Source organism: Falco punctatus (assembly GCF_963210335.1).
Source record: "Falco punctatus genome assembly, chromosome: 5".
Lineage (NCBI taxonomy): Eukaryota > Metazoa > Chordata > Aves > Falconiformes > Falconidae > Falco > Falco punctatus.
Genome location: NC_137584.1, coordinates 5,477,508 through 5,501,712, shown reverse-complemented (window position 1 = coordinate 5,501,712; position 24,205 = coordinate 5,477,508). Strand labels below are relative to the sequence as shown.

General features: G+C 44.5%; 2 protein-coding genes and 2 long non-coding RNA genes across 4 annotated transcripts in view; 2 read left to right on the top strand and 2 right to left on the bottom strand.

The window, feature by feature from the left end:
• The window catches only part of LOC308064662, a 604,713-nt gene that overhangs the window by 469,998 nt on the left and 110,510 nt on the right, over positions 1–24,205 (top strand). The window lies entirely within an intron of this gene.
• BORCS6 (BLOC-1 related complex subunit 6) lies at positions 42–3,383 on the bottom strand (the record flags this gene model as incomplete). Its single annotated transcript, XM_080389407.1, is given in 2 exon segments — positions 42–3,202; positions 3,204–3,383. Coding segments are annotated over 2 exon segments (1,263 nt in total). The 3' UTR covers positions 42–2,119.
• On the top strand, positions 3,382–5,610 carry PNRC1 (proline rich nuclear receptor coactivator 1; the record flags this gene model as incomplete). The annotated part of the gene is made up of 2 exons (XM_080389418.1): positions 3,382–3,810; positions 4,449–5,610. The coding sequence occupies 2 exons, from the start codon at positions 3,382–3,384 to the stop codon at positions 4,887–4,889; spliced, it is 870 nt and encodes a 289-aa protein (XP_080245544.1). The 3' UTR covers positions 4,890–5,610.
• Positions 5,370–24,205, bottom strand: part of LOC308064665 — a 33,013-nt gene continuing 14,177 nt past the window's right edge. The window contains exon 2 of the long non-coding RNA XR_013928479.1: positions 5,370–24,205. This exon is cut by the window's right edge and continues 12,809 nt beyond it. This is a non-coding gene — a long non-coding RNA (uncharacterized lncRNA).

Below are 24,205 nucleotides of genomic sequence, written 5' to 3'. Positions count from 1 at the left end.
TAATTAAGAAGTGAAACTCTTCAACAACTAATCACTAACAATTAAAAACATAAAAGTAATCATTTTATTCTACAAACTTGACAATTTTAGCAGGGAATTAGCATTGAATGTAGGTGACTGCAAATGAAACGCTACTGAAAACCAACAGCGTACTGAAATGTGTATGCTTTAAAGGCTTCACCTTAGCATGTATGAATAAATCGTAGCTGTACATATGTGGCTATACAAATAAGCTTGCAGTTCTTTCCTGTACATTTCAACAATACTCACAAGTTAAGCAAGATAAAACTTTGGTTTTCACTTTTGACATATATACAAAACACACTTAGCAAAAAAAAACCTCCTTCACCTCCATGACAGACAAGTTCAAACCTTCCCAAGTGTAACACCCCAAAACTACCAAGAATGCAGCTGTTGCTGTGGTGTTAAGAAATCTTCAGTGTCTTCTAGGCCCACGGGCAGGGGCAGTTAGGTTCTTCTTTTTCTCTCCGCTAACCTCTGTTAATCCTCTGGTAAAACTTTCTGGAGCCACAGCCATTCCCCAGAAAGCAGTACCACAAGAGCTGTGACCCCAAAGAGCCTGACCTTGGCGCTGCCCACTTCCAGCCTTCTCCCATCGCTAGGGCTGAAAGGCCACACATGAAATACATCCCTGCGCTGAGGGAAAGACAAGGCCATGGTGAGAAGCCCAGAATAAGCCAGAGACAGGTATTACGCAAACCAGGGTGGCATAAAAATGAATTATTTTGTTACAATTCAGTTTTGTCTACACGCAGAAGCACAGCGTATCACTGCATCTGCCCCACAGTCGGTGTTTTTACCGAGGCTGTGGTGGGGGAGCAGCCGCACCCATCATAAACCTATCTGCTCTTCAACCGAAAGTTACAGGACTTGTGCAGTATTTCTGTTTACCTTTGCTCCAAGGTTTTTAGGAGCCGCTGGTCACCAAAAGCACCATTACACATACATAAGATCACAGTGATCATTTCTCTACTGAAATCTTGTTACAAGGACATTTGGGACATAAACGGATTGCTAAGAGCATCATCTAAGAGGCTAGTTGCATAGGAACCACACTGAGCAGAGAATTTGGCCTCTCAGGCCTCAGAGGACATACTTACTGATACAGCAAAATCACTTCTGCATACGGTGATGCATTTACAAAAGCTTCAAGTCATACAAATAAATTCTCCCAAGTACCTATTTTATGTCAGTCATACACCCATGTAATGTCATCATGTATTGACGTTCCTTGTCTAATTAAATAGGTATTTTCCCAATTGAAAAAACAACCCAAACAAAATCACAGGATCATTTCATAGTGATGCCATTTAAACTCCTGCACTGTGAGAACTGTAGAGACTAATAGAGGCAAAGCATATTTTATCTGAAAGCTTTTATTTAGAACTGCTTATAGACTTGTTCCTAGATCTGAATCTCAACTCTATCCCATGGATTTTATATTCTTCTCAGAAAGCAAGGATCTTTATATTAAATTTCCTCTTAATCATCTCCTAAAACGGTGCCCTGTAAGAGACAGCAGTGTTCTGCATGTTTATGTGCTGCAACAGCCACAGGCACCGAGTCAGCTACGAATGAGCACGTATGCCTGTAAGCATCAAGCGAGTATTCACGACAATTTCAAATTTGGTTAAAAAAAAAATTAACAGCTGCTTTTAATTAAGATAGGTTAGTGTCTCCTAGCCCTCAATAAATGGAAAGCATAAGGCATGTGGAATCCGAATTCTTTAATGGAGCTGAAGCTATAAAGCACCGTTTGCCATTTACCCCGCGGTGTCAACCGGGGCCTTTTCCCCCACCGGCTGCAAACACTTGGCTTCCTCCAGGTCACCGCCAGCGCACTGGGCACACCGCCGGGCGGTCACGGCCGGGGCTGGGGGGAGCGGCAGGATGTACGGGCCGAGAGCGGGGGAAGCCGTGTGCGGGCCCGCTGGCGGGGCTGGCGGGGGAGGGCGGCGAGAGGCCCGGCAGGGCGGGCCGGGGCCCGTCGGAACGGCCGAGCCCCGCCAGCAAGGTCGGCGGCGGAGCCCCGGTTTTCCAGCCCCGGCGGCTCCTCGTTCGGCATCCCGGCGGCAGCGAGAGGAGCGCCGGGGCGGCGCTACTTGCAGAGCCCCTCCAGCCGCTCCAGGGTGCCCTTCATGTCGCGGATGCGCTTGGCCAGGGCGGGCACGGGCTGCATGGCGCGGTCCAGCTCCTCGCAGCGCGCCACCAGCGCGTACATGGCGCGGATGCTGAGGTCGGCCGCCTCGCCCAGGCTCTCCACCCCGTCGCGGTAGGTCTGGATGCAGCCGACGCTGAGCGCCGTCAGGGCCTGCAGGCCGCAGTGCACGTTGCGCAGCAGCTCGTCCACCTGCGCCGCCACCTGCCCGGCCAGGGCCACCACGTCCTGCAGCGCCCCGGGGTCGATGGCGGGGATAGACCCGCCGCCCCCCGCCGCCGCCGCCGGCGGCTCGCTCCGCGGGGCCCCGCTCAGCCGGATCCGCCGCTCCAAGTTGTTGGCCACGAACTGGGTGAGCCGCCCCTCGCGCAGCACCGTCCCCTCCAGCTCCAGGGCGCTCGCCAGCGTCGCCCGCCGCCCCTCCGGCAGCTGCCGCCCCGCCGCCGCCCCGCCGCCGCCGGCGGCCAGGCTCAGCGCCTCCAGGCTCCGCTCGTCCCGGTCCAGGCCCCGCCCCTCCGCCTCGCGGCTGGGGCCCTCCGCCGCGGCCGGGAGCCCGGCGGCCGCCGCGGGCCGCAGCGACGGCACCTCCATGGCGGGCGACGCGGGCCTACCCGCCAGCGCGTCGCCGCCCACCAGGGGGCGCGCCGCCGCCTGTTTACGTCCCCCTCGATTGGCTGCGAGGCGCGCGGGGGCGTGGCCGCGGATGTTTGTTTGCCGCCCGATTGGCCAGCGGCTCTCGCAGGGCGGCCCGCCCGTCCCGTCCGCTCGCTTCGCACTGCGGGGCCGCGGCTCGGGGACCGGGGCGCGCCCGCTGTTTGTGTCCACCCGGATTGGGCGGCCTGCGGAAGCGGGCGTGGCCCCAAGTGTTTGTGTCGCTTCTGATTGGCCGGGGCGGGGCCAGCGGGGCAGCCGTTTCGCCGAGACTGGCGGCGCCCGGCGAGGGGGCGTGAGGCTCGCGCCGTCCCTGTACGGCGATTGGCGCGGGGGCGGAAGGGGGCGTGCCCCGCTCGGGTAACAACACCGGGGCGCTGTTGGCTGCTCCTCTCACTCCCCCGCCATGTTCTCCTAGCAGCGGATCCGACTTGCGCCACCATCTCAGCCCACAAAGCCCGGGCAGACGTTTCCCGTCGACCCGACCCGCTCCATCCCCACCTGGGCTCGACCCCTCCTCCCGGTGCAGCTCTGGGTAGCCACGTCCCACCATGGTCACCACGACGGCGCCGCCGCCCTTCCTAGCTCGGATCTCGGCGGGCACCGAAGACCCCAGGCGGCTGCCCTCCACTCTTCTCCAGCGCCTCAGGCGGGGGGACAGCAACTGTGAGAACCAGCCCAGCTGCTGCCTGGCGGGCCCGGGGGGCAGCGCGCGGCCCGCGCTGAAGAGAGTCCGGCGGAGGAAGGGAAAGATCCGGCCCAGCCCCGCAGGGCTCCTGCCCAGCCGCTACCAGCAATACCAACAGCACCGCGCCGGCCTGGGGAGGAGGACCCCGCTGGGAACACACGGCCCGGGCGAACTTCGCACTCACCCTGCGCCGACAGGCTCGGTCGCCCCCGGGCTGGTACCCGCCCCCCCCGAGGAGCCCCCCGCGCCCGCCCCCTCGAGACCCGCGCCCAGCAAACCCCTCAGGAAGGAGGTAAAGGCGGAGCGCCGCTACTTCTCACTTCTTTTCCCCCTGCCCTACTTCTCCCGTGCTCTGGGAGCCGGGAGGCCGTCCGCCACCCCGCCGGAGGCGCAGCGGGCGGCGGGCCCCCTCCCTTTGCTCCCTGCGTGCGTGTGGCCGGGGCCGGGGGGGGCAGCAGAGTTTCCGTTACGCTCGCTCGGACGGGGCGCGGGGGGGAGAAGGGGGGACAGTCGCGGGCGGCGATTGGCTGCTGGGCGCCACCAATGGGCGCTCGCCGCTGCGCCCAGCAACAGCCGAATTTAGCCTGCTGGCCGCGCGCCAGCTGTCCCTGCGCGCGCAGGCGGGACGTGCGCGGGGCGCAGCGCCCCATGGCGGCGGCGGGCGGGCGGTGAGGCCCAGCCGGTGGAGCGGCCCCCGCCGCCCGACGGCGCCGACGTGCTGGCGGGGGAGTTGTAGAAGAGGGGGGCTGCCCCCCTAGCCCCCTCCCCAGCGTCTCGCACCGCGTCCCCGGTGCTGTGCGCCGGCAGCCCGGCGCGGGGGTGGTGCGGGGGCGCTTCGTCCGGCTGGCGGCTGCTCCGCTGGCGGTGCCGTGCCGGGGGCGGCCCCTGAGGTGAGGGGGCCCTGGTGACGTGCCTTCTTTGTCTCTGCAGTTCTTAAAGAATAAGATGGGAAAGACAGAGAAGGCTGCCATCCCCTATAGCCAGCCTGTTCACGGTTTACATCTGTGTGAACAACCAAAGACTAACAGACAGAAGAGTAAATATAACGTGCCGCTGACAAAGATCACCTCGGCAAAAAAGATAGAGAACTTTTGGCAAGATTCTGTATCGCCAGAGATAATTCAGAAGCAGGAGAAAAAGCCACTTAAAAACGCAGAGAACTTCAGAAATGCCAAGTCCAAGAAACCTATCACCCTGACTGAAGCGAGCCAAAAAGAAAATTACGCTGGGGCAAAATTTAGTGACCCACCATCTCCTAGTGTCCTTCCAAAGCCTCCCAGCCACTGGGTGGGTGGCACAGCTGAACCGTCTGACCAAAACAGGGAGTTGATGGCAGTCCACTTGAAAACTCTCCTGAAAGTTCAAGTGTAGTTTCTGAGATCCCTTGAGTAATTGGCAAAGAAAACTCCATCCAGGAAGCTTAAAACATGCCTTGTTGCAACAAAAATTGCAAAAGACTGTCAAGTCTTATAATCACATTTAAAAAAAAAAAATAATCCTTGTATTATATTTTTTATGGTTGTGTAAATAGTGTACATCATGTATTATGTGTATATTCTTGTTCATACTTTGAGAGGTACATTTTAGTTTTGTTATGAAAGGATGTATTTTGCACTGCCTGAATGGTAGATGTCTTGTATATAAAATATGGACAATTTTAAGTGTGTGCGTGACACATGAAGACTTGACTTGATTTGCACAAGGTAATGACGGTTTTGGAAGGAGAGTACAGCTTTCTGATTTTAAGGTTCCAGATCAAATGTGAATGTTTTATCCATGCACTACTGACAATAGTTCTACATTCTGTGTCTCAATCAAGTACAAACATGGAATTTTCATACAAATGTGAAGTTTTGCTCTCTGCTCTGGAAACAGTATCTTGAATTCCTGTTCATCATGTTTTTAAAACTAACTGGAATTTGAGTAAAATTCCAACCCATCAATTTAAGCACTGCTGATTTCTTTAAAGAAAAAAAAAAAAAGACAAAAAAAAAAAACCAACAAACCCAACCAAACTAAAAGAGCAGAGGTTTCTGCCAAAAATCCAATTGGTCACTAAAAAATTAAATAAAACAATTTGGCCTCCCCTTAAGCATGTCTCTTTTTCTTTTGTTGTGTGCGTGTCTGTTAATTCAAGGATGGGAACTTGAAATCTCTTGATTGCCTTCTGGTGTGTTGCTAGGAATATTTTGTCCTCAGCCTTTAACTATCCAAATAATTCAAGAGATTTGATACCTCATTAAGAATTTCTTGGGTTTTTTTTTTTTTAAAAGCTTCCTTTGTGATATGTCAGTTTGGGTTCCTTACACTTTTTGTTTCTTGAAAATATAGATGTTAAGAAAGCTGAGTAATTATACATTCAAATTCATGCTGCAGTACTATTTTCATAGTAAATTGTTATTAATAATTGATACTGAAAAGTAGCAATGACAGAGGGGTATCGATGAGGCAGGTTAAACTTTGTGGCTTTAATCAGATTTGTCTTGCTAACAGCTATGCTTGAAATTACGTTCCTCTGATCTAAAGTTTTTAAGGAATTGGACTCAGATTAGTCTGACAGGCGTGTCAGATGGAGATAACATAGATTTGCAGTTGTTTTACTAATTAGTATTTAATAAAGCCGGAAATGGGTGAAATTTGCTTAAGATAGGAAAGTATTTTTAAGTTTTTGGATCCACTGGGAAAAAGAAATTCTATGGGCACTAATGTACTAGGAAAGAGCTGTAGGAAGAAAATGCTATCAGCAGGGTCCCGGCTGAGGTGGTTCCTTAGCATGAGTGGTGTTTTCAGAGACTGAGCGTGAGCAGTGTGAGCTAACATTCATGCTACGTGCAGTACTGCTTCCGATACCTAGCATCACTTTGTTCCATGTGTGTGAATTGGCAGTCTCCATTAACAGAGTCCCGAAACAAGATTGTTAAAAGGGAGAACTTCTTTGCTTCATTTATAGAAATGAATCATGTAGTTGCAAAATGTTTCATTATAATGCTTTTAGGCTGTTTATATTTTAGACTAAGAGTTCATACAAAATTATTTGGTCCACTCGAAAGAGTTAACGGGTTCATTGCCTTGCAAAATAGACCTGTATTACTTGATGGGTTGATTGATTGTACATGCTCAAGGTAAATGCATGGCTTCAACAGCCCAGCTTGCTGCCTAATCTAAATACTCCATAGTTTAGTGTACCCTAGCTTGGTTTCTAAAAATGAACAAAACGTCTCCTGGTTTTTAATAAACAGTATTAGGGCAAAGAAAAATTTAGTGGAATCTCACAAAGGATGACTCAAGTAGACCATAAGTCCCAGTTTACTGTATTTGGTATATGCTCTATTGATCTACTGTTGTGCTTTTTTTCTTTCTTCTTTTTCCTTCTTTTTTCTTCTGCCTGAATGTTACCAAGCACAAAGGAAAACGCCTGTAGCGATCCCCTATAGCTTTAGGCAATGGTTAATGGTCTTGAATCTTGATAACTAGCTTGGTAAGAGCTAGTTTCCATCAGCCTTGTAGGTTGGCCTTATTTAAAAGGAGGTATCCTTTTTCCCCCTTATTACCTCTGTTACTATCAGCCTCTTTTCTTCTCTGCCTCTTGGAGCTGACGTCAGGTTATGTAGTTTGAATGCCAACTGATCCTGCATAAAATTTACCAGTGTAGCGTACCTCTTCATTTCTACCCTGATCTGCCAACATGACCCTGGTGATTACAAAACTCATTAAATGTGAGTGCTGATAGTTTTTGGCTCCTTGGCCAATTCCATTAAAACAGTTGGATGAGACTTCAGAAGTCTTGAAAATTCAAAACTTTCCATTCCTTGTTAGATCTAAAGGTTTTCAGGGTAAGATAATGTTTTGCTCGCTCTTTCCAAGGGCAGGGCAAGGGGGGAACTGTTTATTTAGCTTACTTCTGTGTCAGTATTCCTGGCCCTGTTCTGACCTGGCGGAAGTGTTGGGGCACTTCCATGTTTTCTATCTTAAGATGTTTGGGTTGAGGACTGGCTTATAGAATTAGGCCTATGTGCAATGTGTGCTTCAACAAGATTGCCTGAGTAATCCGGACATTGTCATCTCTTGGGACCATATTCTGCACGTATTTTGTCACTTTCCCATGTTTTTTCCTTTGTCTTTCCACAGTATTTCCTTAGAGGGATTTTCACTTTCAAGGTTTCCTTCACTTGTACAGATTTCTCATCACAGTTCCCTGAAGGCAAGGCATTGTATTATATCAACATACTATTAACTGAGTTTAGAGCCAGTAAACAAACCAAAAATATTAGTGTCAACGTTTGGAGGACTTCTTTGCGATACAGTACAAAGTCTTACGAAGTGAACAGCCTTTTTAAGGAAGAAAATTAACAAACTTGGTGGATATGTTATCAGCTCATCACATGGCTGCTGTACAGCAGTCAAATTAATTGCTTATTAAATCTTCCAGATTCAGTCAAGAGTAAGGAAACTGAACGTACTGCATTTTGGTTAGATAATGAAAATCTTTTTCTGTTTAAAATTCTCTGTAGCAGAGCGTGGTGCAGAACTGCAGGGGAATCAGCTGTGCGAGTAAACTACCAGTCACTCGCGAGTTACTTTTAAACAGTTAAATGTCACGTGGTGATGGTGCTGAAAAATTAGCTTTCATGGAGCACAGAAGTATCTGTTGTTTTCACGCGTGGCTAAGTTTCAGCTGGTTGGACAGCTTCATTAATAACGGCTGGCTTGGTGCTCTGCTAAAGCTAAAATGCTTCTGTCGGCTAATGTGACAAGAGTTAGAAATCCTGTGTGCCTTTGAACTCGTTACACCAGTATCTCCTCAGAGATGCTGCTAAATTCTTAAGTAGTCTGTATTATGAGGATGCAACTTTTTCCATGAATTGAATTTTATTCAGCTGATGAATATTTTGTCCAAGTGGTGTCATTTTAAGCAGTTCTTGTAATTATTTTCAGAGGGTATATTTTAAGCTCTTGCATTATAAAGTGTTTGATACCTGCCACACTTCAGGATTTTTTTCTGCTTTTCCTGGTATTGAGATCAAATACGAAGCCTATAGATCGTAGGAAGCCTGAATATTATAGTTTGCCTTTCATTGTAATTTTAGAAATAAGTTTACTTCTGCATGGGAAGTCTTGACACTTCCATCATGCAATTAAACATGCATGATGTTCCTTATTCTGCAACCCCTTGTACTCTTTGAATTCTGATTTCACAATGCGTTTGTTAAATATTTCTTTTTTCATAGTATATATCTGACTGAACTATTTAAGGGGAATTATTTTCTGTTGCAATTTCTAAGAAGGTTTTACTTTATGAATAGGCTGGTCCTTACCCTGAAGAGGCGAGGAGGTAAGCAAGTAAGAGGCATGGTAAAATGTTAGTATTCACCGTGAAAAAAACTATGCTACCTTGTTGAACAGGAACCACAGTGTTAAATATTTCTGATAGCAGGAAATGCTTACTTGCTGATATAATAGAAAAGAATAACGAAGGAAACATCCATCAATTAGAGAGAAAGACTTTAGCCACTAAAAGGGCTAACTACTGAAGTTGAGCAACAGTGTTGTCAGCAGCACAGAGGCTGCGACCTTTTTATGTTGCATTGAGAGCACAGAAGGACGTTACCACAGTTAAGACAGGAAGGTCAAGAATTCAACTGATTTTGAAAAAAAAAAATCCTGAGGAATTAATTCACACAGCAAACGCGTCCTAGCAGAGGTACTTCTTCCCCTGTGTTGAAGTCAACATTCCTCTAACTTTTTTTCCCATGAGATGATAAAATCTCATTTATTCAAACTGCCAGAAAATTTTACAAAGCCCTGACTCTGTTGGAGGTGCTGCGCTGGTGCTTTTGTTTAACGTTACTCTAGTGACGATGCTCCAAGTCGTGCGTATTCAGGCTTGTGAGTGGCAGATGTGGTTATTTAGTCGGAGCGGTCCATAAACCCTTGTCTTCAGTTGGAGAGTTACACTGGTTACACGTACTCGCTGTACGTTGCCAATGGTGAGCAAACTGGTGTGACTTTTGTAATTTATACCTGAAAGAGGAAGCATTTGGGGATCAAGGACTTGTATTTATAGCACTTCACTAAGTCGTCAGTTGTAGTTGGGTTTTTGGCTGTATGGATTTCAGGAAGTGGTGTAATCACCGTTGCCATTTTGTTGTTCTTAAGGTCATGAAGCATAAAGTTTTGAGGAGGTGCTATATCTGTGAAAGATGTCATTTGCTCCTTTAATGAAGCGGTGTGCTTTCATCAGGTTGGTCTGTGACCCTTAATTTGCAAGTGTCCTTGTAAGTGGTGATGCCAATGGCCATCAAAACAAAATTTACTTTCCATTTTTATTCCCTGAAACAAGACCTAGAGCTACATTCAATAAAGGGCTTAGTATATAGACTTGGGCCTTTCTTGTTTTGTCTCATCACCTGAATCTTGCGTTCTTTACTGCCTGGTGGCAAAGTTGCACGAGAAAGGTGTGCCCTTAATATATAGTTTGAGATCTGTAATTTGCTTTTTTATATTTATGTATATGTCTATCATAAAGCTTTTGTAAGTTGCTTTCCTAGCATTAGAATATTCAGAAATTGCATGTTATCATATTTAGAATATTGATAGGTCATTGTAGGTATTAATGGAGTAGTAAATTCATAGACCTTGTCCAAACTTTTGACATTCTTTGTATGCAAGTACTAAAGAAAGCGCTGATACGTTTTTGTGCCTGGTACTAGGAGTGCTATAGGAAGAAGTAATTGATGAGACAAAAAAAAAAAAACCCTGAAAAATGAGGTCAACTAAGAGATAAGAGAGAAGCAGCATAGATGCTGCCATTGAGTTATGTGGGAAGGAAAGACACTGCAAGAAAAAATCAGCTCCCAAAGGATCTGGTGGTACTGTGCATTTAGGGAATTTCAATGACTAGATGAAATGCAGTTTGCTACCACTTCTTGGCTGGGACCATCTGGGGAAAGACAGTACAAACTGGCAAGTTTTGTAACTGGTATTTCTCTGTCTGATCAGTACGTCTTTTTCATTACTAGAAATCATGTCTTGGCACAGCATTCTTAATGACTAGCACTGGTTTTGGTCTCAGAAAATGCTGTGCAAGTGCTTACTGCTCTCAGGTTTCCACAGGTGTTTAGGACTGGTCAGATAAAGTATGTATGTTCATGATAGCAGCCTTCATGTTCTACAGGTGAAAAAACAGGCGTACAGAAGTGAGCTGGCTTGCTTAAGAGCACTCAGCAGGCTGTTCCCTAACCCAGGAAGGGAATCAGTTTCTGGAGCTCCAGCCAGGATTTTCCTTTCCTAGTGCATGCAGTTGCTGTGTGAGCTGCAAGTCTTCCTTGTCCTGCTGTGTGTAGTACGTAAACCACAATGAATATAATGTTCTGCATTGAAAAGTTTGGCGTTTGTAGTCAGTGATAGGGCTGGTGAGATAAATCAAGCTGCATTTAGGTTTTGTGTAGTTTTGTTACACTGGCTTTAGTAATTTGCACGTGAAAGATGACTGTTAGCCTTTTTTCTGACCCTGCTTCTGACCCTTTGATACAATATGTTATCTGTATGCACCACTGTCATTTTCAGCTCATCCTCTCTGTCGTCTCCCCACAGCCAGCAGTGGGAAGGCTGATGGTAAGTCAGAAGTTCCTGCTTGCTGGCTGCTGCTCTCCACTGCCGTGCAAACACAGCGCAGCCAGCAGCTGGCTGAGAGGGCCACGGGCATGCACAGCATCCTTATAGTTTCTTGAATTTACATTTGCTTTGTCATGAGGCTCTCATTAAATCCTGGAAAACAGAAAGAAGCCCATCTTTGCCAAGAGAGAGGATGTTCCTGCAGGAGGACAGAAGGTGAAGTTTATGAGTGACCCTGTCTTGCTGTACCACCAGCCAGTCCTTCTTAAGACCTTGAGCCTTCCTATCACCTTCCCCTACTGTTAACTGCAGCTGCAAGTTTCTGTTTTCTTTTATTTACCCCCTAAACACATTTAATCATTCTCAGTTTCCCTCGCTTCTCTGCAAATGTTCATAACATACTGTTTTTCACTTGAAAAATCAATTTGAGTATGCCACATCTATTTGCTATGTTCAGAGTACATTTCCTCCAAGAGAGACTGTTTTTTTTCTAACGGACAGCTAGATTTTTACAAGATACAATAGTTCTCTTGAGATTTCTTCTGTCAAGGTGGTATGGATTGAACTGGCAAGCACGTAGCACACCTCAATAACCATCACACACCCCACTTGATACCCTGGAGGGCTAGAAATGATTCCGATGAGCTGGTCCACACAGATACCACAGAATTCATTTGCCAAACACCTCAAAACCCTGAAACCATTAAAGGAGTTGAAGGATTGTTTCCTCAGAGACCAGGAAGCCTGAGAAGTCTGACCTGGGCTGGTTGCTGGCAGGAGGACATGCCAGGCAGATACAAATGCAGTCACTAGCTGAGATTCATGCATTGAGGCTTTTTTATCTAATTTGCCAGGCTGGATCTACAGTTTGACAGCCTGTCACAAGTACAACCTGCTCGCTGCATGTGTCCAAAACTGCTGCTCAGCCTCGCGCCTGTAGTAGGGTGCCTTTCTGCGTGGTCAGTGATAGTTCAGTGGTTAGCTATATGTTTCCAACTTGGTTGTGTCCCAGGTGGGTTAAGATAAGAGTTTGTACCGCTCCTTTGGGAGGGTCTTATGGTTTATATTCCTTTTTTAATTCATTGCCAGGTACCAGATTGGTTCAGTAGCTACAAGGCCTGCTTTCCCTCAGGTGCCATGGCAGGGTTAGTAACTGCCTGCCCCAAAGCACCGAGTCATACGCTTTAGGACAAAAGGAAAAAAAAAAAAGTACTATACAGGCCTCATATGCCCCAAGCATCCTGTGCATGCTCTGCAGCATCTACAGATCCCAAAGCCCACAAGGTCTATTCCCATCTGCAGGGCAGTGCGCTATGCCATTTGTATCATTTTTGTTTGTTTCTCAGTCTCCTTCACAAATGTAATAAGGGACTTCCCTTTTCAGGGAAACATTCCCTAAACTTGCTCATCAGCAGTTCAGTTAATTACTCATCCACCTTCCCAGAAAGTAGATCACAAATAAGATTCTATTTGCTTTAACATGTGTTGGTATCTTCTGTCATACGTTGGCAAAATAATCTTTTAGTCCCCAAGACAGGTATCATAACAGACTCCCAAGGGGAGAGGTTCAGACCCTTTCAAGAAAGAGCCCAATATATACGCAGGGCACAAGAGATGGATGCATCTAAAAGCCAGACACAAGCAAGAGAAAAGTGTCAGCCCATTTAGTCTCCATATCCCGGGCTCTAAAATTGCTGCTTCCAGCGCCTTTGCTATATTCCTCCTGGCCTGTGCCACCTATTGCTTTGGCTTTCCCCCGTAGTCCCCATCCATAGTCAACGTTTCTGCCAAACTACAGCCCTTCTTCCCCCACTGAAAGAAATTCTTCTCTCGTAATGCCTTACTATTCTGCTGCTCATCTACCACGCATCTACATGTATTTGATTAATTTAAAAATTATTTCCAGTGTCCTTTGAGCTCTTGTGCTGAAGCTACATTTTCTCTGCATAAATGAAAATAAATAAACCAAAGGCTTTAACCTGGAGCCTGCAGAGTTTTCTCACAGTTTGGCCAAAGGTAGAATTTCAAATTTATAATAACAGAGATGGAATTCAACAGCAGCCATATGACTTCTTGCTGCATGTGAGTTATCTTCCATAAAGAGAAAACGGCAACACAGGTGCCATTCACACGGGTAACCATGACCAACTAACTGTGCCTGTGCAGAAATTAAACTCCTGTTTTCAAGACTTTTCATTTTAACTCTTCCTTCTTCCATAGGGATTTTTTATTTCTGTTATTTTTCTTCGTTTTTCTGACTACCATGCTGTTTGGGACAAATGTCAAAGCTCTGGAGAGCCATAGCTGGGTAGATGAGACTGAACAAATAACTTACTCATTGAAATTTCTGCCTTTAGGAAGTGCTGGGTGAAGAGAGGGGTCAGGTGAGAGCCCTCAGTTCTGGTAACCCTCCATCTGGATCCCGTAGTCACTGTCCTCTGTAATCTTGTGAAATGGGCCAGATTTTATGGCAACTTCAGTGTATCTCGGAGTGTTCAGAGAAGGCAGCCTTCCAACAAACAGGAGTTTTTGCTTCACTGCCCCAGAAGTAGCAGAGGACAACCTCCACACCTAAATATCCCCAAGATGAAACAGAAACTTCTGTACAGGCAAGACAGCCTGTTTTTATTCCTCCCCCTGTGGCAACACTGAAGTAACTACTAACCTGTATTGCTGTTATAACTGATTACATGTACTGTTTCAAACTGTTGCATTTTTATATCATTTTTAACACAAATATGCCTTACTTTTCAAATACTGGGGGGACACAATGCAAAAATGTAGGGGGAAGGGGGAAGTAATCTTGATCCAGTCTTCCAGTCTTGATCTAGATGCCAGCTTAGTCACAGTTTTCCTAGGAAGGGCTTTGCTTTTCCTGTTATTGAGATGACTGTGGGATGAGCCCTGAGGACGGTGAAGGACAGTGCTGCCCCCCGAGCAGCAGTCTCTTGAGGGAGAAGGAGCAGAAAGCCAATACGTGATGACCAAAGGAAGGAGCTCTTCCCTCACTTAGAAACCTTGCGCTGTATTCTTCCCTCAGATACAGCCAGCCCCTCTGACAGCACTTTTTAAGTACCTCTAGCAAGTCTCCACCCTTCCTCAATTTCCGACTGCCAAGTCCCCTTCTTGCCAAACATGCAAGGAATGTGTTTTACACACCCAGTGGCAGCCAGGAGCACATTCAGTAACCCTTTGGTTCACTTCCAGAAATGATTGATACCACGGAAACGAAGAAATGATGATGAAAAAAAAGAATTGAGAGGGAAAAAGTCAAAAAACCTACATTATTTCAAATATAAAAGATGAAACATGTCATGTGCATGCGCAGTACAGAACACGGGTACATTTGTTTTAACAGATGGGAGTTACTGTGGCAGGTGTCTTTACAGTGTACGCATATAGCTGTAAAACCGTTCTGTGATTCTGTGGTATGCGTATAGCTTAAAGTAAAGGTCTAAGTAAGTGAGTAGTAGGGAAGGCTCAGTGGCATGGCCTCGCAGGGAAATGGCTGAGTTCCATCTAGTGGCTTGCTTTGGCATTTTGCAGGGGTGGCCCCAAAAGGACCAGTTTTGGGAGCAGCGGCAGTCCGTCCATCACTCCTCGTTACAGTCTTGCCTGGAACCCATGCTGGTATAAGGGAGCTGGAGGGTACGATCACTGAGTAATTCCTGGTGAGGGCCTAATTGCGAGTTAATTTTGAGTTACGTAAACAGATTAAACCAATCCTTTCCTGTATTTATTCTTCATTGGTTAACATGCAGATGCAACCACTCTTGAAAATTCACTATCTGCTTTATTCCGCCGCTTCATTGAGTTGATGTCCACTGCTAATACCTGCTGTTGCTAATACCTGCATTAGGCTGAGGCTTTGTGAGACGCCAGTGAGTCAGAATAATCTATGGGATGTCACTGGGCAGTTTTGGGGAAAGGTTCTGCAGATGGAAAACATGGCCTGCAGCAGCTGAATCTGTATTTGTGGCTCAGTGTAATGCATTTATTTGAAGTGGACATCAGGCAGTAATTTATTAGGTCAAAATATTGCTGAATTATTGTACTCTTGCATTAGAACATACAACTATGTTGTGTGTATTCTACTGAAAAGATAGGAAAGAAAAAACAGAAGAAAACAAAGAAGTTAATGTTTTTGGTTTGTTTCAGCTTGTGTTTTACCAAAAGGGCATCTAGAAGATTAAGACAAATGGATTAGGCAGGAAACTTCTGTTTCTAAAAGAAAACAGCCGGTGCACTTTTGGCAGAGAGTGTTTTTTGTCAAACACAAACTTAGGACGCATTAATTCCCGTGCACCTGCGAGGTGCCGCCAGGGCAGGTGGCTGCCCGCTGTGCGAGGAGCCAAGCCCCGCAGCCCGGACACCATCCATCGCCTCCCTGGGCAGGGGTGGGTGCCAGGTGGTGAGCCCAGGGGGCTGGGCCCCCTCAACGCACAAACACTTCACACACACTGAGCAGCTGTTTACAATGAGGTTCAGCCGCACTTGATTCTCCCTGGGTCTGACGAGCCCCCTCTCCACGTACAGGTACAGCACGCCTACCTGCCGCTGTTTCTCCCCAGCACGCCCGCTCTGTGGGGAGGGGGCTTTGTTAGCAGGGGGCTTGCTTTGCCCCAGGGTGCACCTTCTAGTGCGCTAAGGGGGACAGTTCACACACAGTTCGAGTGATTTTCTGTGTGGTCTCATTAACCGTTTGGTTCTCCTGGAGCTTATCTTGTGCCCCAGCTTGGGGCGTTGATGGTGCCTGTTCCTTCTCCCAAGGCGGTGCCTCGTCAACTGTTTGTAACATCCTTTGTTTTTCAAATTCTTTCTGGCTTTTCATTACAGATATTTACATATTTTGTGTAAATTTCAAGTTATATAACAGATGGGCCATCTATTAATCATGGATCTGTGAGCTGGTCGAACACACCTGTTTTTTTTTTAAATACAGAACATATTTCCAACTGTACGCTCACGAACTTTGGAGGAAATTACAATAACTAGGAGTAAAACTGTATGTTGTTGCTCTCTGTGTTTTTATCATAGGTCACCCAGTGTAGAATATGCCATTAATAAAGGGCCTAAAAGTTAGACACCTATGTCTAACCGCAGCCTCAACAGTCAGAAAGGGGCATGTTCATTTCTGGGAACTATTTTTACAGGTTTGGAGGAGATTATAGATAATTCTATTTCTCAGAATTTTACTAGTTTTGTCTAGGCTGGTACCTATCATTGTCAGTACTAACCTAGTCACAGCCTGGAGGAGATAGCTATCAGGTCATTCACCTCCAAAGAAACCTCCTCTAAGCTCCTAGAGACTGATATCAAACCTGATGTTTTTCCATCTCTCCTTCAATGTCTTCTTTTCTTAAATATTTGTAATAAATTTGGCAAACAAAAGTATTCATAAACATAAATACGTGGCGGTACTTTTCAGGCCTGCTGTATTTTAGCTTCGGTGATATGTTGCAGCAGTATGTTACATAGACTAGATACCCATTAAGTGTCAGATTAATTTTAAAAAAGATTAGCTGCTACATGAATGTACAGGCAGCCTACATGGCGTAAAGCAAGCCATGACTCAACTGGCAAAAATATTTAAGAAGAAAGAACAAGTTCTTTCAAAGTCCCTCTTTTATGAAAAGCAACCTAATTGTTGAAATCAAGTCATTTTTAACATACCATCTCACTCTATATGAATTCAGAACTAATCAGAGTGTATTCTTGGACTGTGTCCGTACTGTATAACCCACACCACCTTGACCAACACAGCTCAGTTAAAAGCCATACCTTATCGCACCTGAAAATGTTATTTTACATAGAATAAAACAAAAAAATATTACAGCTTATCAAAATCTTCTTAATATTTTGAACTGAGGAGTCTGATATTCCTTATTTTCCCCCAAAATAATTGTCCAGCTGGTCAAAACCAAGGGAGGTTAAGTATAAAATCTGCTACTGGGACAAATTATTTCCCAATGTATAGATGTTTGCCTTCTAACACAACACACTTTTAAAATACAGTTATAATACAATGAAGACATAATTCAACAATATGTAAAAGTGATGTGTTCAGTTATTTGCAAATATTACGTATTACAGCAAAATATGACTTCATATGCATAAATACACTTTTTAGTTAATTTTTATTTTTAAATAGAGTTTCTATACGAGATGCCAGATGGATACTGTGTCTGGTTTACCTGTGCATCACCTCTCACTGTGCTTAACACAAGCTTTTTATCAGTGCCCTGGGAAACTAGCCTGACTGTTCATGTCTACCTGGATGAGCTTGCTGAAGTTCAGAGCATGGATCACATTTCTGACTTATTCAGCCTGGCCTTTTGCTGAGTTTGCTATTTTTTAGAATTGGGAAAACTTTGACAGGTTTTGCAAGACTTGACAGTTTATTCTCAGCTTGTTCTGGAGCCACTTGTGACTGCTTCAATGTCATAGGCACTTAAATGTCATCTAGGTACAGAACATCAGAAACTGAAGTTCTCCCGGTACTCTGCTTCCTCGTATGAACAGTCGTTCTGATCTAATGGAGTTCTTGTAGCATCACCATGTCAGGCCAAATTTTCTCTTGCCAGTGGAATGAATTAAATGTAAACTCAAATTCAGAGATCTGAGAAGAGGACATCCTCAATGTCCTTGCCCTAAGAAGAGGACCCTTCAAATGAAATACCAAATATCAGTGAGATTCTTCATTGTATTCATTTCAAGACAGTGAACAGGTTATCGTAAGGTTAATAAGTCTGCAACAACTTTATAAACTATTATGTTCTATACTCCTGAGAAATTTAACCATTTTAAATAATCTTTGATTGAAATTAAACATTTCAATCATCTTTGAATGCCAGTCAATAGCCAGTTTCATGACAGAAACTCTGAGAGCTGGAGCATAAGAGAGAATTTGGATATTGTAGTGTTTCCTTACATTGTGCTTTAGTTTGAATGTCAGTGTGTTTCCTGGAGAGATTGGGACAGGGGTCTCAGCACTGAAGAAGAAAATCTTAATTTTGTTCCTTGACTGGAGGACCTTTGTTGGGAACTTGACCCTGATTTTTCCATAGTTTGACCTGTCCCTTAATGACTCAGTCTGTGACTTTGTCCTTGATCACCCTGTTGATCTACAGCATCTTGGAAGTGGTCTGGAGTGGAACTGAAACTGGCTGTCAGAGCGTTGTCTACAGTCTGACAGGCAAAACAGACACAGTATTATTACAGCACTTCTTCAGTAAAACTACAGTATTTTTTATTGCAGAAATTACATTTTAGGCATGCACACTTGAGCTATCTTGTCAGTTCTGTGAACAGTGTTCACATTTATTGCTTTCCATTTTGAAACCTATTGAAACATTTTAAGTAGCTTGGTCTCATATCTATGTACGACACCACACCATTTTTCGTATTTAACAATAGTTTCTTTGCATTCAAATTTCTGCTGGATAACAACTCTGGTTTTATGCTTCAAAATTAGTCATGTAAAGAATAACAAGCATTGCTGTGAGTCAAGTGATAACATCAGCGGAATAAATATAAGAAAACGTTTAAGGGACTGTATTACCCCTACCATCTCCTTAGAATAAATTAGGTACTGACATATATTTGTGGATCTAGGCCTTTGTTCAAAATAATTTCATAACACCTTTTTCACATCCTGCATGCAAACTGAATAGTCCTGTATGCGCACAGAATCTGCAGGAGATAAAAGCAAAGGAGATATGCAACAAATGAAAATTTAAATTCATCCTAGTCATGAAGGTAAATAAAGCTTCATTGATGATTTAATCCCTTATAATGAGATAAACTGAATGAGATAAAGTGCCCCTCGCCCTGGAACCTCTACCACATGTCCAGGTAGGTCTCCTGCCCCGGTCCCTTACCTGAGCATGGGTCTGCTGTCCGGACAGCAAGGCTTCTGCAGTACCCAGGGGAGGGCATCTGAAGAGCTGGGAGACTTTCACCCATGCTTATTTTTACTATTAGTGAGTGGACTTACTGATGTGACAATTTGTAACAATATTAAGCACATACTGAACCTGCCTTCATGCTCAGGGCCTTACCAAAGATTCACATTTGCAAGTTCATTGTGAAGTTACTAATAATTTCTCCCTAAACTCTATATACTCCATCATTTTAATTCCCCCCATCTACAGTTTGCATCCCACAAACGGCACTAAGGAGACAAACGTGGTCGTGGTCATCCCATGGACTAGGGCAAGACCTGCCCTACGAGAAGGGTGTGTTCCTCCTCCACCATCATCTCCATGTGGTACACACTCGTGCAAAGGACTGTTTGTGTGGTCTTTCAAGATAGGAAGAAACATGTTGCGTGCTGCCGGCCATCTATCTGTGAACTCTTCGTGGTCTCTAACCTTCCCCAGCCAAGGAGGTGATGTCACTGCTGCTACCGTGGGTGGACAGCGAGGATTTGTGCCTGCTTGATGGGAGTATCCATGTGTAGCATGACATGGCTGCAGTGCCCGTGTGGCTCCCTGGGGACTCCAGCGGCCATAGCTGATGGCTTGTATCAAGTGAAGGAGCAGCAAGAGATGTCCCAGCTGTTGTAGGAAGAGACATATGTTTTGAGGATATCGAGGAAATAATTTATTCTTCTCCTTTGAGGCAGGTGTGTGGTTCCAAGATAGGATATCTGAGATGTTCCTTGCGCAAGCTGAATACCAACACCATGGGGAATGCTGCAGGCCTATCCGCTGATCTCCATCCGCACTGTTTATGCAACATTTGGAGGTTTGGAAAGCGCCTTTGGCACTCCAGAAAGATCACTTTGCTAAGGTTTGCCATGTTGAAGTCAAACAGTAGTTCCCAGTACCTGACCATAAGGTAATTCAGGCTGGAAGGGACCTCAGGAGTCCTCCTCCGGTCCATCCTCCTGCTCACAGAAGGGTCAGCTGCGGGGGCAGACCAGGTTACTCGGGGCCGATTCCGATCATCTAAAATGGAGCCTGGTGGAGGGTTGCGTGACCGAGTGCCTTCAACCTCTTCCTGTCATACAGGATTCCCCCTGCCAGAGAACAGAGCTCCGTAATCCTAACGGTTTGGGAAAGCTGTGACAGCAATCTGTCCCCATTTTCTGCATGTTGAGTTAAAGGATCTGAAAGGTATAAAACATTTAAGAATGAGCAGGATGGACTGAAAAAATCACAATGGCTCTTGTGCAAAGTGTTTTAATTCTGCAACTGCCACCTAAAAACAAATGGATATTTACTCTAGTGTCCCATGAGAGGATTTGTCCCACACTGGTGGGAAAGCACATCCTTATGTTACATACAGGCAGCCAAGCACATACAGTGCACTCATAACTAAACGGAGTGTTTATATGGATCTAAATTGTAAAAAATTGAACCGATGAGAAAAACTGAATGATCCATTCTGGAACAGTAATTTGTTATGTTGTTCTACAAATCGGATGCTCAGCACACTTAAGTTAACTCACTCTGTTCACCAGGTGGCAAATAGTAGTTTTGCATTAGGTGTCCATCAAATCAAGTGAATACACGCTAGTACCATGAATTTCGCAACCATGTTACTCAACAAGCAGAGCTGAGTAAAGTACCTGACCTGTCCATACATTGCGTCTCACAGAATAAAATTTTTCCAAGTTTACTTTTCCTTTACAATTTTGGAAGGATTTATGTGCTGCTTGTTTATGGAAAGTTGTGGAAAAGGCCAGATACGATACTGAAAATAGGTGGAATTTATATACCTGGTGAGGAGAGTGAGGATACTTGGCTATAGGAGTAACACAATTTGGAGATTTTCCTGCCGAGATTAGCAGTAGTACTAATAGATGCTGTGTACCTTAAAGCAGCTGTAAGAGGAGAGTGGAAAAAACTGACAATTACTTTTATATCTTTGGTGCTGATTGAAAGCACTGGACTATAATTTGTTCTCTGGAGAATTAATTCGTTTTTTCTTAAGTATCTATTAAAAGTAAAAAGTGGTACTGTAGAATCAATACCCAGCCTGACTCCAGAAAAGACATTGCTAGGGTTGGAAATTTAATTTTGTTCTTTCGAGTCACTCAAACCTTGGACTTTCTGCCAATCTGCAAAGTAATCATGCTAGAGAGTCTTATGATAGAGGCACCTGCTGCTAGGGAGCCCAGATTAATATTACCGGCACATATTGAGTAGGCTACAGAACAGCCAACACATACTAATGATGCCCGGGCTGCGAGGTTGGCTGGCAGCCTGGAGACACCCCACTGTCAGTCCCCTGCGCTCCGCCGTCACCACAGCTTCCCAGTACCAGCACAGGCACTCCCTGCCAGAGCAACTCTAGCCTCTATTTTTTTATTTATTTATTCCAAAGTAGGTCACTCCGTGCCATCTGTTGACACTCGAAAGCCACGGAAGTTTCCAGATTCCCTGTGGCATCCTGCAGTTTAACATATATTTTTAATATCCTTTTGCTCTACCTAGCTAGTGAGACTACTCATCACAAGAGCTCATGCAAGTCAGGTGATGTTTTTAGCAACTGAGCGCAGGTCTTGGAGTAATATACTAGGGGTGAGTATAACTGCGTGGAGAGGGAATGCAACAAGAAAGGCCTGTTGTTTTTTTTGCCGTTGGTGAACACTGCTTTCAGCGAAGAGGTGCTCGTGTTCGCCTGCTTTCTGCTTCTCCGCCAGCCTTGCTGAAAGCTTAGGGAAGCAATCAGCCCCGGATAGGTATACAGTGGGTCTTGTCAGGCTCCAGTTAAATTTGCTTCTCTTGTTTTCTAATGGTGAGCATGTGAGATAAAGAGCATTTCATGTACACAGCTGTCTCTCTACCTTCCTTGCATAGCACCCTCAGCTCTCTCCCATGTGCATGTTCAGTATGGATTACCCCCACACTGCAAGGATGAATTTTTTTCTTTTTTTTAAAATAGTGCTCTTGATTTGAAGCGGTGACATTCAAGTTATCCACAGGCAGGATTCTGGAAAGGCCCATCTCCACATGGGTGAGTAGGGGTCGCATCACTGGCATTGCACACAAGTCCTAACAAGTGCCTTTGGTATGTGATACAGTGAGCAGCATTGATAAGGAGACGGGAGGTCACATGCATGTGATACAAAACATGTATACTATAGCATATAGCCATACTACAGCACACACAAATATCTGTTGGTGCATGAACATTGTGCACGAGAACGTAGGAGATGAACTTTTTAATTATAGGAACTGACCTTGTCCACCTGGCTACTCGCTGGCTGTTATTTGAGGTATACCCATCTTCCCCTGCTAATATTGACCCACCTCTGTCTTCTGTTTCATGAAAAGGTTTGAGACAGTAGAAGGAAAGTCAGATCTCTGTAAGTGTAAGTGCACAGACCAGATCTGAGATTTATAACAAACTGTGAAAAGGTAATACGGTTATGAAGTACCTGAACAAGCTGCAACTCAGCATCTCGATGATGTGCTTAAAAACAAAACAGCTTAACTGTAGGCAATGACTAAAAGGCTGGGGTAACTAAAGATCAAGCTGTCTTGGACTAGAAACAACTAGAACACATTAGCTAAGTTTGGCAGATGTCACTGGGCAATGCATGACTTCACCTCAAAATCATTTTAACCATTATGGTTAAATGGATTGGACTAGCTTGTTTAGTAATACAGTTTGAACACAACCGTTGGCAATTTTCAGTACTTGTTCACAGGTCTCTGGACATACCGAGTGTCCTAGTTTCCTTGGATTTTAAAAATATAAAAGCATACTTGTTTCATTTCACAGTGATGACTGCACAAGTTCAAACAACCCTAAAACTCTGCAAAGTTCTGCATGTTTCATGACCTGAAAAAATCCAGCTGCACTTTTGTGAGTTATTCATATACCCAAGGTCAGCAAAGTTCATAGCAATGTAAATTAGAAATATGATTCTTTCTAACAGCCCTGCAGAGAAATGTATTTTTTCCTTTTTCACTTATCTGCTTATTTTTTCCAGAAAACTGAGATAAATTCAAACAAATCTGCAGATTCACTATACCCATAAACCTCTTCTTGTCAGCAGTGAACCCAGGATTATATGTGGTGAGTGCAAACATACTCTGTAAGTGTTTATTTAAGTTTGTGGCATCATATAAATAAAGACTAAAAAAATCACTGTGTGTTACAATGGCTATTGCCAGCATTTTATCGCTTTGTTTATTCCCACTATGAACAGATAAAGTACGGCTTTGCAAATATTTATTTTGAAATTAATATCTTAAGCAAGTAATCCTTATTAATGAGCACCCATAAGGCTTATTGCGTTCGTATTTGCGTGATTGGTACAAATCTGTTCAGTAACAGTAGCAAAGATAATGACTCTTTTTAATGTAATTTCTCAAGGTATTATGGAAAATGTCAACACTTAATACAAGTGTATTTACGATTGTGCAATGTATCATACTTCAGATTTAAAAAAATCTAATAACAAAAAAGCTTTGGGGGTAAAGAGATTTGCAATTAGACATAGTAGGCTTCTGGTTTGCTGCCTCAATAGCTCCTCAGTACCACTAAATGCACAACAAAGTACTTAATAGTAATTTGTGATGCCTAACAGAATTAATCCATTTAAGATTCCTGTGGATTGTAAATATATCATAATTTTGCTGTCTATCTGAAAAATAGTATACTGATATGAAACAAACTACAAGCTTTCACACGATTTTTTATGAGATAAAAATCTTCTATATTTAAACCTAAATTTAAAAATAGAAAATAGAATGTTGAATTGTTTGAGTTGAGTGGTGATCTCCTGTCTGTTTAACACACAAATAGATACTGTCTAAGAACAAACAGCTGTAATACTTCAAAGACCCAATGGATTAAAAATAAAGATCTGTAACAGCTGCAAAATACTTTCTTCCTCCAAGGGAATAAAAGGGCTGGGCCCTGACTGTGGTTCTGTTTTAATCAATAGCAGAATTAAACTTTGTTTCTAACAGCATAGGCTGTCATTGTAAATAACTAGTGGCATACATATGTTAGTAAAGGGGCATTTTAGCATCAGGAAAGATCAGATTTTTTGAAAAGTTTAGCACAGTCCAGATTTCATTTTTCACTTACATTTGCATTGCCGTAAATAT